The sequence below is a fragment of the Sceloporus undulatus genome, chromosome 2 (assembly GCF_019175285.1).
Source record: "Sceloporus undulatus isolate JIND9_A2432 ecotype Alabama chromosome 2, SceUnd_v1.1, whole genome shotgun sequence".
Lineage (NCBI taxonomy): Eukaryota > Metazoa > Chordata > Lepidosauria > Squamata > Phrynosomatidae > Sceloporus > Sceloporus undulatus.
Window position 1 is genome coordinate 31,581,949 of NC_056523.1, and position 18,156 is coordinate 31,600,104.

The window sequence follows — 18,156 nt, forward strand, 5'->3', positions numbered from 1 at the left end:
CGTCAAAAGTCTACAACCATTGACACATGATGGGAGCTCTGGAGAACCTCCAATTAGTAAAAGAAAAATAGCTCTGTAAAGCTTAAGATTGGGGTTACTGTGTGATAATGGTAAATATAATCAGACATAATCCGAACACATCCTCCCATGCTCCTTTCAACAGGCATTCACAAGCAACCTCAACATACAGAAATTATTTATTTTAGGACACATTACCAGTAAATTTGGTTGCACAATCTGTTCGACAAGATCTCAGACTGAAGGAAATATGATCTTCTTTTCCCTGTTACCTGTTTCTATAAATCGAGATAAATCTTTCCAATTTATATGAAGCTTATAGTAATGATATACATTCAACATATACTTTGTCAGTCTCAGAGGAAGGCAAGGGTACACATCCTCTGAACAAATCTTGTCAAGAAACCCCCATGGTATGTTCACCTTGGTTGCTCAGGGGCATCTCCATGGAGGTGCTGGGGTTGGACCAGCACAAGGTGACACCCTAAAGGCAAGTGAAACCACTGCTCCACAAACATCTGCCTTTGGGCAGAAACAGGTCGTGGCATTCGCCTGCATACCCTTAAAGCACAGAAGAGATTACGTTTCTGGGGCAAAGCTCAGTGGGCAGAGAAAGGAGAGGCCTCAGGTTTTTAATTGTTTTAATTTAAAAAAATAAAAAATATTTTTTAATTTTTTTAAAAAAATTCTTTTTAAAAAATCACACCTTATTTTAACCACTGAACTATGCACATGTAAATACATTTAGGCTGCATATATGATACTGTAATTTAAATATATAATTTTAATGTTGCTAGTTGTTTATGTCACAGCTATTGCAATTACATTTGGCGATATCCAGGAATTATGATTTATGAGTAACATTAGTACAAAAACGTTGTTAAGGTTTCTGTGTGGTGTGGTATAGGAGGAGCTAAATTGGAGGGGGGGTTGTACTGTCAGTTATCATACTGTGTGATGCCAATCCTAGTGACACCACTGGGGTTGCCATAAACCAGAAAAGGCTTGAAGACACACAACAATCATGGTTTACTCATTATGAAACAGGCATTAGTTAACTGTGCAATCCTATGTATGTCTACTCAGAAGTAAGTCCTACTAAGAGACTTATAGCAAGTTATGCATGCACAGGAATGCATCCACAATGATTGCTATCAGTCTTGTAGCTTGCATGTTGACATAGTTGCACGTGAATTAATATTATGCAGTTCTCCAGTGTGCTATCTACAAGCTCCAGCTACAGTGCCATAAGGACACAAATATCTCCAGACTGTAATGGAATGAAAACCTTATAAACACACATGGGCTAATTACTCAACGTTTATATTTGTAATCCAGAACTGGCTAAAAAACAAGAAAAGAATATTTAATGAGCCATGTTCCACATGTTCCCTGTTTGCAAATAAAAGCCAGGTTCCTCTCCAACTTCCTCTGCCCACGTATTTTCATGTTAACCATCTGAAAGTGCTTTGGTTTCCTTGTGATACAGAGACAGGAAATGTAAGCCAGTACTAATTGTAGATGGGGTGGCAGGGAGTGGTGAGAAAATACTTGGCAAAAAATGGTGAGTTGGTCTTTTCTCCAGCTTGACATAGATAATTTCCTTCTGGGAATAACAGCTTTTGTGTAAGCTAGGGCAAGGCAATAAAATAAAAGGTTTGGAAATTAGAATAAGCCTTGGAATACACATTTGTGCTCTAATTTTTAACCAAGAAAATCAACTAGCATATTTTTTCTTTTATTTTGGGATACACATAAATTCCAACCTTAGATCCAAAAGCAAAACACTGTTTGAAATGCTTCCAAACTTATTTGTGGTTTGTTGCTGTGTTCCTTTAGGTCAGCTCTGACTTTTGGCAACCCTACTATAAGGTTTTCTTGACATGGTTTATTCAGATTAGATTTTCCATTGCCTTTTTTGTAGGATGAGAGAGTAACGCTTGCCTAAAGTCACCCAGTGAGTTTCCATTGATGAGCAAGAATTTGAAACCTGGCCTCTCAAAGTCACAGCCAATTCTCAAAGTCCTATACCACACTGGTTCCTGCAACAATATTACATTTGTTTTAAAATCATCATCCAAGAGTCCATTGGACTGCAAAGGTACAGAACATGATGTTGTCACTTAAGGAGGAATTAACCTCTGGTTGGCCTTGCTTATGGCCTTTGCCTGCCCTCCCTCATGTGACAAAATGTTCTAGAAATCAAACTTGGTGGGAAATTTCCTGTCCTTTTCTTTGCCTTTTTGCATTCTGTAATAGTCAATAGAGGAGGATTTGAGAAAAAGACAAAGGCACTGAAAAGCTAGCAAGTATGTCATCCTGAAATAAATGAACCATATGCTTCCTGAGTCCCAAATTTATCAGAGGCAGATGCTCCTTTCTTGCATCTGACCCTGTTCCTGATCCTATACATATTTTTTTTACCTTTTCAGAATATTTCATAATACCTTTTCAGAATACTTCATAACAATGGCGTTACCAAGGGCTATCTCTGTCTTTGAAAGTCTTTAAACAGGGCAAGATCAGTGATTCCTAAATTTTGATCCTCTAGATGTTTTTGACTTTAGCTCCCATAATTCCTGACTATTAGCCAAGTTGGCTGTGTCTTCTGGGAGCTGAAGTCCAAAACACTTTGAGGACAACATTTTGGGAACCATTGGCTAGATGGCCCCTGAAGTTCTTTTCAACTCCAAGTTTCTATTATTCCAGCTGTTATCGTTTTTCATGGTCCAGCATTTTCCCCAGAACATGCTGTTCATTCTCTGAGTGAGAGTGGACACATATGGTATTGTTTACATGTGTTCAGATGCCGTACATTTATGTAAATGCATGAGTTTCACTCACTACAGCTGTTGCTAAAACATGTTGTAAGACGGCTGTGAGACCTGTGGCCTCCATACGTTTGACTCTAATGTTCTAACAGGTGCCATCAGCCTGCCAAATGGTGAGATGCCAAATGTGTAGAATGAAGGCTCACCAATTAAGGAGGAGGGAGCAAATGTCTGCCAGCCCTGTGTATGAGGACAGACATTTTAATGCTAGCTAAAATCTTAGGCCTGTTACAGACTGCCAAAATAAAGCTGCTTCGGGTCTCTTTGGAGGTATGCTATTTAAATGATGCATGCATCCTAAGAATCTGGAAGCTGCACCAAAGCTGCACTCCAGTGCTTAGGAATGGAGTGTGGCTTTGGCGCGACCTCCGGACTCTTAGGACCCATGCATCATTTAAATAGCATACCTCCAAAGAGACCCGAAGCAGCTTTATTTTGGCAGTCTGTAACAGGCCTTAGTTTTAATATTTGTGGCTAGTATATCAGTTGAAGGTAATGATTGCAGAGAAAATGAATGCAACACACAGCCAAAATAAATAAATCCTTCAATAATGTCTAATAGTGGAGGGAATGGCATGAGAATGAGGTGTTAACAAATATTCTCTATTCTCATCTGTGAAATATTGGAGGAGTTGCATTAACTAACATTTGCTGATCTATCTGTGTTTTAAAATCTGTTTGCCTCAGTTTCACACTTCAGCACCCTTGGAAAATCTTTTTTGATACATGCTTCCAAATGGGATAGTACATTAATGGCTAATTAGCAAATTCTCCCACAGTTTCAATTGTTTATACCTTCTATACTGAAAGAAACTGATGCATTCTGAACGCAATAAAATACAATTCTCCAGTAAAAGCACTGCATAATATCTTGGCAGAATGGAAGACTCCTTGACTCTCCAGATGTTCCTGGATTGCACAGCCTATGGTGAGGAATGTCATGGTCCAACACCATCTTCATCTTCCCCCATGAGAATCAAACCAGACAAAATTGTATTGTAGGTCAGCTTTCTTTAATCGAGTGCTTTCCAACTGAGTTTGGATTGCATCTATCATAATTCCCAACCAGCATGTCAACCAAAACATCCACAGGACTACAGGTTAGGAAAGACTGATATAACAAATCCTTGGGACTCACTGGCTAAAAATGGGTCTCAGTTGTGATCAGAACACAGAACAGGAGTTGCATTCAGATTCTGCCAAACACCTGTAATCTGCTACAGATACTGAATACAGTTGGCCCTCGGTATCCATGGAGAATCCGTTCCAGTCCCCCTCACAGATTCCAAAGTCCATGGAGGCTCAAGCCTGAGTTGTCCCCAACGGCAGCAATTCACACAGCCGTGCCATCATTAGGGATCATTAACACATGTGGCTGTGGTGCCATTGGGTACAACTGAATTTAAAGGCAGAATGGCCACGTGCACACATCATCATTGGTGACAATGCAGACTTGCCATCTGTGGATTCTTGGATCCATGGATGGCAAGTCTGTGGATACCGAGAGTCAACTGTACCTTGTTTGAAGAGTGAGTTTGCTAAAATTTACTGAGTTCTGAGACATTTCAAGCACAGTTGAGGCTGAAAGGCATTTCACATTCCACTACTGAAAGATAAACTTTCTGTATCAATACAGCCTGATATAATCATGCTGGGTCATCACAAATTGGCTCTATACACAAACGTGAGATTCTACCTCTTGGGTGCAACATTAAAGGCAATAGACAAATCATGTACTTAATTCCATTAACAAATGAATGTGGAAGCACTGGCTTTTAGCACAGCCAACTTACACAGACAACCCTTTTTGTCCTATAGGTATCTGTAAATGCACAGCAAAGAATTTCAAATACTGTAATAACAAACTGAGAGGGAGGTTTGAAGACTCCACAAGGCTACAGGCTAACAACCTTGCCTGAAAATGTCGTGCTAAAACAAATAAAGCTATGTTCAATACATAGACTCAGCTACATTTTGCCATCTTGTTACACCCTGCTTAAATTAAAAAAGAAAAGGAAATGTGATAGAAAGGAAAAGGATGTTAAGCAGTTAACTGAGCAGTCCAACCAACGGAGCAAAAAATGAGATGGATGATTTACCTAGTTCACTGTCCAGTTCCTCCGTGTGTACCCCTTCTTCTCCAAAGGAAGAGCAGTAAGTGAGATAGGAAAAAAATCAAAAGAAAAATTCAGACACCAGCACCAAGCAAGAAATTCCTGCCAGTATACAGCAGAACCAACACCAAGTTTTGTACCAACACAGCGTAACCCCACACCGTTACACTTTTGTCAGTAGAAAGAGTGTGGACTTTGGCAAACAAATGTTTGGTACTGCAAAACCAATGACAAGGATCTCTGTTTTTTTAGATGAGACTTGTCTCAGAAACAAAAAATATATTCATTTATTTGTAAGACTATCTACTCTAATCAAGAGTTCATGGCACACAGGTGCCTCTGCTTCCTATTCCCTTTGGTGGGCTTGGTGAAAAGTAAAAAACTATATGGCCATATATCCCTTTTGGGAAGTTATTTTGGGTATGTGAGACTCCACTGTGTTAATCATGGCCCTTGTGCATGCAAAGAATTAGGGCCTAGAAGGAAGGTTTATGTATACTGAACCTGACTATCTAATATCAAAAATGTAGCTGAGTTTAACTGTCTCAACCAAGAACAGAACTGTCCAATTATAACTCCTGTACAAAGTGTATTGGAATGAGTTGAAACTGCACAGGACTAAAGCTTGCTAGAAACTGCCACCTATATTTTCTGCAGCCACACTTCAAGGTGGCTGTTTGGGTGCACTTCAAAAGATTAGCGTATGTGTTGATTTGATGCACAGCAGTCCTTAACCTTAGTCTAGGAAACACACGCCCCAAGTATGCTATATACTCTATGGTTGTGTAAATCGACAACTGCTCATAAAGAGCTTATTCTAATCAAAAGTACCACTTCTATCATCCAGTTTAATATTGACCAGCATTTCCATCTGCTAACGATGGTATGAATGACTGGGAATGTCATTTTGTAAAAATCAAAACAAAATTGTAGCCAGCAAATGAGGGATGACAAAACTTGCAAGCAAATTATAAAAGGAGAATGGTTTCAGTTTATCACATGTCAACCAGATGTTCTCAAAAATCTTGCAAATGTAAGATAGGTCGACATAAATGAACTGTTTCTGTCAGACATAAAGGTCCAAAATTAATTTTAAAGGGTATTTGTTTCAGTAGTCTGGTGTTGTTATGTGCCTTCAAGTCACTTCTGATTCATGGCAACCCTAAGGCAAACCTATCACAGTTTTCTTGGCAAGATTTGTTCAGAGGGTTTTTGCCATTGCCTTCCTCTAAGGTTGAGAGATTGTGACTTGCCCAAGGTCATCCAGTTGGGTTTCTATGGCTACACTTGTAAAAATGAACTCTTCATTCAGTTAACTATAGAATGAAAGTCACTATTACCAGAACATAATTCTGCTTGCACAGCAGAACTTTAATTCTCTCTTCTTCCTCCCAAAACCCTGCTTCCCAAACATCTGCAGAAGATTTTTAGGACCTATGGAGGCTGCAGATTTGAAAGGAGAGCAATTTGTTTTTAAAGAAGTCACCATGTTAGTCTCTTGTAGCATAAAAAAGGAGGAAGGGAGGGGGAGAAAGGGGAATGTGGCAGCACCTTTAAAACTAACCGTTGTTGTTGTTGTTGTTGTTATTATTTTAGAAAAAGCTTCCATGAATATAAACTCACTATTTCAGATGCGTGCTATTAAAGCCACAGGTATAAAGTATAATTATAGAGTTGTGGGATAGAATGCAATAGGATGCAGAAAGATGCAAATGATGTCCCTTTCCCTAAATTTTCAAAGGGCATGGTGAGGTGATACAGGTCTTGCAGATGTTTGCAGAGGTCAGTTAATGTTGATGGGTGAAAGCAATAAATCTACTTACCAAAAGTCAGTTTTCCCGAGTTCAAAATTCTCTCTGAAAGACCTGCATCCCTTGCCCAACTCTTTGAAAATTTAGGGCAAAGGACATGATATGCATCTTTCTGCATCCTATTCCACTCTATTCCACTCCCACAGTTTTATAAATATACTTTATATCCAAGGCTTTAATATCGCTCTGTAGTGCATTTGAAGAAGTGGGGTTATATCCATGGAAGCTCATGCTAAAATGGAAACCAGTTAGTCTCAAAGTCACTGACATATTCCCCCCCCCCTCTTTCTTTGCTTTGTTTCCTTTATTACATTTTTTTAAACTTGCCTTTCTCCTAAAAAATAAAACCACTCAGCACAGCTGATGAAATCAGTAAAAAAAATATAAACCATTAAACCATTAAAACCAGTAGTAAAATAAACACTTAAACCACTAACATCAATGATCAATAAATATTGATTAGCTTCTTTTCTATTGTGATGATGAAAGGAAGGAGTTCTGAAAGTGGAAAAGTTGATTGGATTTTATAGAATATGCATTTTAGAGAACCTAGAGGAGCCCCCAGTTTTGTGTAAAAGCACACAAGCACAGACATAAAATCCCAGGTTCTATTCCACGTAAAACCTGTTCAAGGATCTTCTGTACCAAGAACAAAAAACACCTCTGAGTCGAGTAGATAGTGGTAGATCAGGTGAACCAATGGACTTGACTCAGTATAAAGTGTGACAGTTCCTCTGTTTCTTCATATTCATAACCTACCTTTTTCGCAGAGAAATTGGGAAAGAAAAAAAATATTACTACCTTTTAAAGCTATGGAAGATATTTGCTTCACAGTGTTGAAAAAAATGGTTAGTCAAAATTATAAACAGCATAAAGCAAAATAAGGTACCAATGAAATAAGAGGGAATGCATATCACTTGCTGTTAGAAGTAGTTACTGCCTATGAAATAAGTCTGGCAAAGAAAATTAGCTGAATAAACAAAGTTTCTATATAAATTCAATGTGTTAGGTGGGAGCTAAAAGTTATAAAGGTACATTACTGTTTTTTACTGGTGTATTCATGAACTGCTAGAGACTAAAAGAGCCTTGTGGCCCCATACAAACCTATGATTACTAGTATAGGTTACTTGTACCTATTAGCTGAAGTGAATTACCAATCTAGTTGCTTAATTTTTAATGGCAAAGGTATTTTTGGTGTCATACAAAATGAGATCTCAGAGGGGCCTTCCTCAGCTTGGTGCTTCCCTGTTGAATAGAGGCTTGTGGAAGTAGTAGTGACTATAACATAGTCAAACACAACTAGAAAGCATCAGTCTGAGAGAGCTGTAAATTCAATGCAATCAAACTTTTAGAAGCCATTTGGAAACAAATCCAAAATGGACACAGATGCTTAATTGCTTTTGAAGCACATCTGACAAAGAGGTTACTCTCCTGATAGCCTTTCTCAGCAAAAAGCTATTAGATTTCCATTTTTTCTCCAGTTAGGTCTCAGTTTTGGCTATTGTGCTAATGACTATAATTGAGGGTCATACTTCTCCTTGGCCAATGGATTTACCAATGAAGTAAAGAAAGGCAGAGTAACTCCTGTAACTATTAATACCTGAATCTGCAAACTTGAGCCAAAGGAGGTATCATGCATCTGCCTCAATTATATAAACAGTGGGTTGTGCTGTTTCCAATTTTAACATCAAAAGGCACATGCAGGGGAGGGGAGCTGAATCCTCCCCCTCTTATCTCTCCTCATCAGTTGCCTGAAGCCCTCTTTTTCCCAAACCTGCTCCAGTATCAGAAGTAAACTGAACTATGAAAAAAATGTTTGGAGAAAAGGGACTCCAGACTGACAGAAGAGGCATATAAAAAGTTATGTTTCAACTGTCACATCCAGGCTGGCAATTAATTGCATGCTGAAAATACGTTTTAGCATGTTAAATACATTAGCATACCAATCAGATACAGAATACATTTGTAACTAGGTATATTCTGTTCACATGAGAAAAAAGGATCAAGATGTATTGCTGTTTCTTATTTCCATTTGCTTCTTCTCTTGACTTAATCTATAGGTTGTGGGTTGTTTTGGGTTGTTTTTTTTTAATAAATGCCACTGCAAACCTAATTTTCCTATCCCAAATTGAGATAGCTTGATCTCTTAAATTGAACACTGGCTTGCATTTTTCAGTGTCTCAAAGGATGCAGAAATCAAATCAGTGCCAATTATTCTTCCAATAGATACTGGACTAGCAACTGCAGAAAGGAAGCAAGGGAATGCCTTTACTTTTCAGTCAATTATGAAAGCAGTGATGATATAAGGGTCAAAATTAAGTGGCAAAAAGCAAAAGATCCTATACACAAGACTAACCGAAGGCTTCCGTAAAAATGAAATGAATTGAAATGAAATTGGTCATTACTTTTTCAAGTGATTTTATCAAGGGAGAACTATGTAATTGTGACTGAAGCAACGAAAACAGCTCAGCAAACCAGGGAGTTGAATCTTGTGGATAATAGTACTAGTAATAGTAATCAGTGAAATATCATCTGACTGTAAAAGCTAGTGGGTTAAGAAAACTAAGTCACTGTAGGGTCTTACTTTTTTTTTTTTTAGCACAATCCATCTCCCAATTGTGCACACAAACTGAACACATAAGAAATCTCTTATCTGTCTTAGGCTCCTTGGGGATTTTGTACAATATCTTTTAATTAAAAAGAGCTGCTTCTAGTACACACACACATATCCAGCAAGGGAGACTTGCAGATGTAGTTAAATGTGGATGGGTATCAGAATCACCATCTGCATCATGACACACCTGGGACCAATGAAGTGGCTAGATGTCTCTTTTAATCTCAGGCCATTTTTTCATGCACAAGCCATTGATAAACCTGGACCATGGCCTCAGAATGAATCCTATGTTTAAGCCACTAGATTTGGAGATGTGTGAAGGTAGCCAACTCATCACTGCTGTTGTTTTAAAATATCAAGTTAGGTCAAAGAGTTTTCCAGATTTTAAACATTTTACTCTCTTACCATCATCTTCACATTCTTCTAGAGGCTTTTGCTGTTTGTTCAGGCACCGTGGATCTAGCCAAGACGTCGTTTTAGTGTTATGGCTGCAAGGCAAAAATGGAAATGTGACCTTTTTCTTAAAAAAATAATAATAAAGCATCAGCAACAGAAAAAAATAATAATACATGACCATCACTTTTATTTTTTTTTATTTTTTGAAGGTTTATTAATCTAGAACAGAGCCTAAAACACAAACTCCACAAAAACACCTCTATTTGTAAAGATATGTATTTTAAATGATTTAGTCTATGTATTGTATTGATAGCGGTTTTGCTGTTTTATTGAGTGTATTTTATATGAAATTATAGTTTTTATCTTGTAATGTTGTTTCTATTGTTGTAATCCCGCCTCGATCCACAGGGAGAGGCGGGAAATCTAAATAAAAATTATTATTATTATTATTATTATTATTATTATTATTATTACTATACTGTGAAAAATCAAATGCATCAGTATTTGAAGATGTGAGCATAGAAAATTGGTAATGTTACTGAATGAAATGTTCATAGCCATTTTGTGGTTAATATATAAAAATGTGTATAGGTCTAAATTAGCAAATGGGGCCTGATCTATGCATGTTTTATTTATTTTTAAAGGCCAAGGGAGGGAAAAAAAAAAGATTTATTTCATAGGGAGAAGGAAATAACTTCCCCAAGGCAATCAGCTACCCATCAAATTCTACATATCAGTTCTAGTCTTGTCCTCTGGAGCAATACAGAATAGGCCTGCTCCATGGAATCCATAAGGCAGCCCTTCAGATAGCTGAGGAACAGTATCATGTCTCCTCTTAATCTCCAGGCTAATATATTAAGCTTCTTTAGGCTGTATTTTGGGGGAGAACATCCATCTGTTTCTAGGCAACCACTCAATGTGCTTCACAGAGCCTATGAAGATAGGAAAGTATCAACATCTACTCTCACAATGGTTTGAGCATGACAATGTGAGTTATCTTGAAAGATGAGGAATCACAAGAGGTGCGGAAATATAAGACAGTGGGGCATTACTAAATCTTGGGGTTTTGTTAATTTGGTGTTTATAAATAAATAAATAAATAAATACCAAATTAACAAATTGTCCTGGGCCCAGTCCTATTCATCATCTTTATCAATGACTTGGATGACAGAACTGAGGGCATACTTATAAAATTTGCAGATGACACCAAATTAGGAGGCGTAGCTAACACCCCAGAGGACAGGATCAAAATTCAAAATGACTTGAATAGACTAGAAAGCTGGGCCAAAGCTAACAAAATGAAACTCAGCACGGAGAAATGTAGACCATGGTATCCTTCTGGAGTGCCTGAGGGAGTTAGATATTGGGGGCACTGCGTTGCAGTTGTTCAGGTGCTACCTCTCGGGCAGACTCCAGGTGATGATGCTGGGAGACAGCTGTTCTCATAAAAGAGAGTTGACATCCAGCATCCCTCAGGGCATCATTCTGTCTCCCATGCTGTTTAACATTTACACGAAGCCGCTGGGAGAGATCTTCTGGAGACATGGGGCGGGGTGTTATCAGTATGCTGATGACACCCAAATCTACTTCTCTATGTCTCCGACTGCTGCAGTGACCAAAGATGGCATCTCTCTTTTAAATGCCTGCCTTGAGTCAGTAATAGGCTGGATGAGGAAAAACAAACTCAAGTTGAATCCAGAGAAAACGGAGGTGCTTGCGTTAGGTACCCCTGGTCCAGAGATGGACATTTGTCAACCAGTCCTGGACAGGGTTACACTTCCCCTAAAGGACAAAGTTTGCAGTTTGGGAGTGCTCCTGGACTCATCTCTACAGTTGTCATCTGATGAGGCAGTCGCCAGGATGCCTGGTACCAACTTTGGTTGATACACCAAGTGCGCCCTTACCTGGCCTAGAGGGACCTTGAAGCAGTAGTACATGCTCTGGTAACCTCTCGCTTAGACTTCTGTAATGCGCACTACATGGGGCTATCTTTGTACCAAGTTCGGAAGCTTCAATTGATCCAAAATGCTGCAGCCAGATTGGTCATGGGAACATCTAGATCAGACCATATCACTCCAATATTAAAATCTTTACATTGGCTGCCAATCAGCTTCTGGGTGCAATACAAACTGTTGGTCATTACCTTTAAAGCCCTACATGGCTTGGGTCTGAGTTACTTAAGGGAACGCCTCTCCCTACACAATCTGCCCCACACTTTTAGAATATCAGGGAAGAAACTACTGGAATACATGAAAACCAGATTAGTTACAACTTCCCATAAAGCTTTCACAGCCACAGCCCCTGAACTATGGAACAACTTGCTGGAAGAGATCCTTATTACGACACTGGAAGCCTTTAAGAAGGCACTTAAGACAGATCGCTTCTGGCAGGCCTATCCATTTGATCTGCTATAATTGATCCTAAAGAACACCCTAACTTCCAACTCGGTAATATGGGAACAGATGGCGATTGGATTTTAATGATTGGTAGCAGTATTGCTGACCGTTTTATTGTTTGTATTTTAGATAACATTGTATTTGCATTTTGTATTGTTGAATTTTTTGTGTAATCCCACCTCTATGTGCTGGGAGAGGAAGGAAATATAAATACAATTTATTATTATTATTATTATTATTATTATTATTATTATTATTATTATTAAGGTCCAGTGGTCCCTTGCCTTATGCGGGGATCCATTCTGGAATCTGCCACATCAGGCAAATTCCGCCTATGCTCGAGTCCCATTGAAGATAATGGGGCTTGTGCACACAGCAGCATGGTAGTGCATGCACCATTCATTAAATGCCGCAGGGCTTCCAGTGTAAGCTGCACTTAGGGTGGAAAAATGAAATGCACAGATATAGGATGGGGAACACCTGGGTATATGAAAGTACATACGCGGCCTTGAGCATATGTGCTCAAGCCGTGTCGCGTGCACAGGGTGGAAGGGGCGGCGCGTCCCATTCAATTGAATGGGTGTGCGCACCTGTTGTGCCCCGCGCGCGCCCACGCTGCCGCGCACAAGCCCCATTGTTTCCAATGGGGCTCGAGCATAGGCGGAATTCGCCTTACGCGGAGGGATCCGGAACGGATCCCCCACATAAGGCGAGGACGCACTGTACATGTGAAAGGGATCTAGAAGTCTAGTTAGACCACAAGTTCAACATGAGTCAACAGTGTGATGTGGCAGCTAACAAAACCAATGCAATTTTAGGCTGCATCAATACAAGCAGAGTGTCTAGATCAAGGGAAATAATAGTGCCACTCTATTCTGCTTTGGTTAGGCCTCACCTGAAATAGTGTGTCCAGTTCTGGGTAACACAATTCAAAAAAGATGTTGAGAAACTGGAGCATGTCCAAAGGAGGGAGACTAAAATGGTGAAGGTTCTGGAAACCATGGCCTTTGAGGAATGACTGAGGGAGCTGAGGATGTTTAGCTTGGAGAAGAGAAGGTTAAGAGGTGATATGATAGCCCTGTTTAAATATTTGAAGGGATGTCATATTGAGGAGAGAGCAAGCTTGTTTTCTGCTGCTCCAGAGACTAGGACCTGGAACAATGGATGCAAGCTACAGGAAAAGAGATTCTACCTCAACATTAGGAGGAACTTCCTGACAGTAAGGGCTGTTCTACAGTGAAACAAATTCCCTCGGAGTGTAGTGGAGTCTCCTTCCTTGGAGGTCTTTAAACAGAGACTGGATGGCCATCTGTCTGAGATGCTTTGATTGTGATGGCAGGGGGTTGGACTGGATGGCCCTTGCGGTCTCTTTCAACTCTATGATTCTATGAAATCCAACCAAGCCTAGTACAGTTCAGATTGTACATGAACCAATCCGAACTCCTCTGAGCTGTGGAGCTGTCTTTCATCACAGACTGTAACTACTCCTGGAGAAGAATAAGCTGTGGATGGATCACAAGACAAGTCAAATGTCAGGCTGGATCAGCAGAGCCCAGAACATTTGTGGTATATTTTTCAGTACACATAAATGAAGAAAGGGTCAAGAATTATCTTCAATTGTAAGAGCCAGGGATGATGAGCTATATCTGATGTGAGAAACTGGGGAAACTCTCATTTCTAATGGGCACTGGAAGGGATGAAGTATTACCGGTCAGCTCTAGTTCAGAGCTTGGAAGGAATCAGTAACAAATACGTAACATTTTACCTGACCCTATTTCCTTTTCCCAAATAACAAAGATGTAACAACAATGTTACAAGCTTCACATAATGAGAAATTTGTTGCTGAATGTGCAACTGTTTAGTTACTTATTGCTCCTGGAATGTAAATTTATTAAATAGTAAAGGAGGAATATCACATGGATGAAATGCTGGCTTGTACTTTGCTGAGTGTAGAGGTGTCCTGAAGGTAAACAAGAGGAAAGTGTATTTTGTATCACAGGGCAGTGGCTTGGAGCAAACAGAGTTTTAAAAGTGACTACCGATACTATTTTATTCACGTTTGAGAAGCAGGGAAACTAAAGAGTTGTTTGAAAAAGCCTGTAACAGGGGAGGGGCCTAGTTATTGCTGGCTTCTCCCATCTATTCACTACTTTGCCTTCCAGCAGCTATGGTTGTTTTAACACTGTTGATAAACAGAAAACTCCAAAGCACTACTATTTCAGTAGTGTTTAAACAACAGTGCACACTTCTTTCCAAAACATAAAAGAGGTTTCCCTAAATGATCTAATCCATTTTTGAAATTATATGGAGAGAAATGCACTGTCCTTTTGAAAACATACAAATAAATAACTGATTCACTTTCAAAGGAGGCACTTCATGTCCCTGCTACCCATTACTGGTGATATGATTGCTGTTTCACACACTACTTTACCCAGCCCCAGCAATGCATTAAATCCAATCCATTTAATTCTATTGGGATCTTCAGGGCAATTAATCTGTAGCTGATAAAGGAGCACATATAAGTCCAACAGGCAAGTCAAATTAGCAATATTGCAGTAAAGTGGGTCTGCCAAGGTGCAAAACATTGTATGTCCCAAAGGGTCAAAAGAATGTTTGCATGGGGTCTGAATATCCTTCAGAAATTGAAAAACAAGATACTTTAAGACTATTGGTGGTAGAACTTCAGAGGGTTCTGTGCACCATGAACAAGAAGCCAACTTTCCAGTTAGCTACACTATAATTTGTGTAGTATACAGGGAAATGATAACTATTTTGGCATGAAGCATATCCTCTAACACTGAACTGTAAATGCCTGCCTTGTAACGAAATTTGTAGGGCTTTCACTTAGGCTTCTAGGTTATTCTGCAATTCATCCGAATCCTGCAAAGAAAATGTATTCTTAGAGAAATTTCTCATGCAGAACGTGCTATTTTAAAACAGGACCACAAGTGTTATGGTTCAGACTGGAATTCTCTGCACATTTATTCAGGAATCAGTCCCATTTGATCTACACAACATCCTTTCAAATACATATACTTAAGTTAAAGTGCAGTAGGAAAACAACCAAAGGTTGCCTCCACCGTGACTAGCTTTCCTTGGGTCTGCAGAGGTGAAGAAAACATGTCCTGGCCTCTTCCATTAGCCACATGATTAAGATCAATTCAGAAGGTTGCAATTGCAATAACCTTGCTCCAAGCAAAAAAACCTCCAGCAAACGAAGATTAATTTGGACTAAACTAAGTACCTGTTTCCCACTCATCATTTTGTTCAAGAATTATCAAGCGTTTCTTTTCTCTACCTTTTCCCTGTAATCTGTGTCACTCCCTTCCACCCTTCACCAGTGTGCCTTCACTGCCTTGTACTGTTAATTGTAAATCTGAGGGCCATGTTTTTTAACATCACACAAACACCTCTGGAATATGATACAGTATTTGTACCAAAAGCAGGATTAAAAAATGATTAATAAATAAATATTTTGGGCCTCAAAAATGCCCTGACAATCCAGTCCATCTCCAGTTTTCCCACACATTTTGGAGAATGCAGAAAGAAACATTTGATACTTCAATAAAAGACACCCCTTCACCAGCCAATATTAAGGAATGTTTACTCTATAAAATAGACTTCTCCATTCTCTGTGTAGGCCATCTCCCAGTTTTCAGGCAGAGGACCCAAGTTTTCCTCTGCACAAGGAGGTAGGTATTGAGGGAGCTTCTGAGAAGGTTCCGTGGTGGGAATGGTGATGATGCAGCTATTCACAGATGGAGGCTCTGTGTCTCTTGTAATGTGTGTATTGTGCTCGTCTTGTTCACCGGAGTCGGCTGCAGAAGGACACAGACACACACACATGCACACAAAATACAGAGATAATATTAGTCTTATTGCTTCACCTTGGTTGCTTCCATCCTTAATAATTCAACATATTTAATAAAACCACATCTATTAATAGAGATGCTTTTGATTTTACAAGTTGAGTTTCCCTTATCCTGAATTATGAAATCCAAAATATTCCAAAAAACAAAACCTTTTTCATGGGTAGCTGAGACAGTAACGTCTTTGCTGTCTGATGGTTCAGTATACACAAACATTGTTTCATACACAAAATTATTAAAATATTAAATGAAATTGCCTTCAGGCTATGTGTATAATGTGTATAGAATCATAGAATAACAGAGATGGAAGAGACCACAATAGTCATCCAATCCAACCCCCTGCCATGCAGGAAATCTAAATCAAAGCATCCCCAACAGACAGCCATCCAGCCTCTGTTTAAAGAACTCCAAGGAAGGAGACTCCACCACACGCCGAGGGAGTTTGTTCCACTGTCGAACAGCCCTTACTGACAGGATGTTCTTCCTAATGTTGAGGTGGAATCTCTTTTCCTGCAGCTTGCATCCATTGCTCCGGGTCCTAGTCTCTGGAGCAGCAGAAAACAAGCTAGCTCCCTCCTCAATATGGCATCCCTTCAATGTAACATTATGCATGTATATTCAAATACAGGTATTATAAAATAAAATACAAATACAAATTCCAAAGCACTTCTAGCCCCAAGCATTTCAGATAAGGGAGACCCAATCTGCATTATTACTTAATGATAAAAACACTTTGATCCCTCAGAGGCTGATCACTGTTATATTTGAAACACAAGGTTTTAGATTAATCTTTGACTGAGTAGCCATCTTGCCTACTTGCAGAAGAGACATATTTCATAGTTTTGAATGTACAATGATGTGCATCTTTAAAAAAATAATTAGCAAGATGAATGCTTACAAAATGTAATACCAGCCATGCTGTGGACACTGACAACCATTAAAAACTGTGTTGAATCACATTTTACCAACAGTCCATGCACTTTCGTTGTTATACTAAAGGATGACACCTGAAAGCTGCTTTTGACTATCGTCCTGGTGGTTCACTGGTTAAATGTCAGTACTGCAGCCACAAAGTTGTGAGTTCAATCCTAGAACTCCAAGGTTGACTCAGCCTTCCATTCTTTCGTAGGTTGGTGAAATGAGTACCCATCTTGTTGGGGGCAATTGGCTTTCAGATTGCAAACCACTTAGTGCTGATTTCACTATTAAGCAGTACAGAAAATGTAAACGCTATTGCTATTCTTGTCTGCAGTAAAACTTGTGTGAAAATCTAATTAAAGACTCACACAAAGTCAAGGCCCCAGGCACCACCAACTTTAGCAGATGAAATATGGCTCACTTTACAGAGGTTCTGCAACCAATACCAAATAAATTCCAATTGATATCCTGGACTATATCCTAGGATTATACCATTTTTGAGTGCAAGTGGCAGATACCCCCATGTTAGGAATATTAGGTTAGACCCTCTTTTCCCAACTTGCTATGTTTCAACAAGCAGGCAATTAAGAAGTGTTGTAATCCCTGACAAACTGCACAAAAAATATGTCATTTGGTCTTCAGAATGTTGTGGTTTCTATAGCTCTTGCAAATGAGAAAAATGTTACTTTCTATTTCCAAAATGACTAAGTCAGCGGATATTCAAAACTGGCCTATGAAATGTAAAGAGGGTCCCACTGAAAGTAAGTGGTATAGATAATCTTAATTCAGTTAGTACAAAATCAATTCTGTAAGAGATGCCAGTAATAGAGACATATACCAGTAGTAGGGGTCATACAGATTATGGTAACGATTCAAGACACACATTGGAATCATTAAAATTAAAATGTCTAATTTGATTCAGATAAGTTATTGCTATCAAAAGCAGGCAATGGGTCAAAATCAGTCACTTTTCAACAATCCACTGCCAGTTAGTAAAATGTCAAATTATTTCTTTAAAATTGCTTTTGCAAAGGTTAGGAAAATTAAGCAGTCTTTCAATTATTCGTTTTGCCTTTCAGATAGCTAAGATACATATGGTGTTAACAAACCTAGCTGTTATACACAATAGCATGAAATGAAATACAGGTTGAGTATCCCTCATCAAAATGCTTGAGTTCAGTAATGTATT

At 39.0% G+C, this 18,156-nt stretch overlaps 1 protein-coding gene across 17 annotated transcripts in view; it reads right to left on the reverse strand.

The window, feature by feature from the left end:
- Positions 1 to 18,156, reverse strand: part of MAGI1 (membrane associated guanylate kinase, WW and PDZ domain containing 1) — a 598,529-nt gene that overhangs the window by 130,831 nt on the left and 449,542 nt on the right. For 11 of the 17 annotated variants that reach the window (XM_042453463.1, XM_042453460.1, XM_042453459.1 and 8 more), the window contains exons 5-7: positions 15,788 to 15,998; positions 9,794 to 9,876; positions 4,949 to 4,984 (exon numbers count right to left, since the gene is read on the reverse strand). In XM_042453463.1, the coding sequence (XP_042309397.1) occupies positions 4,949 to 4,984; positions 9,794 to 9,876; positions 15,788 to 15,998 (330 nt within the window). The remainder of the gene's footprint in view (positions 1 to 4,948; positions 4,985 to 9,793; positions 9,877 to 15,787; positions 15,999 to 18,156) is intronic. The other 6 variants (XM_042453464.1, XM_042453468.1, XM_042453467.1 and 3 more) reach the window with 1 other exon arrangement.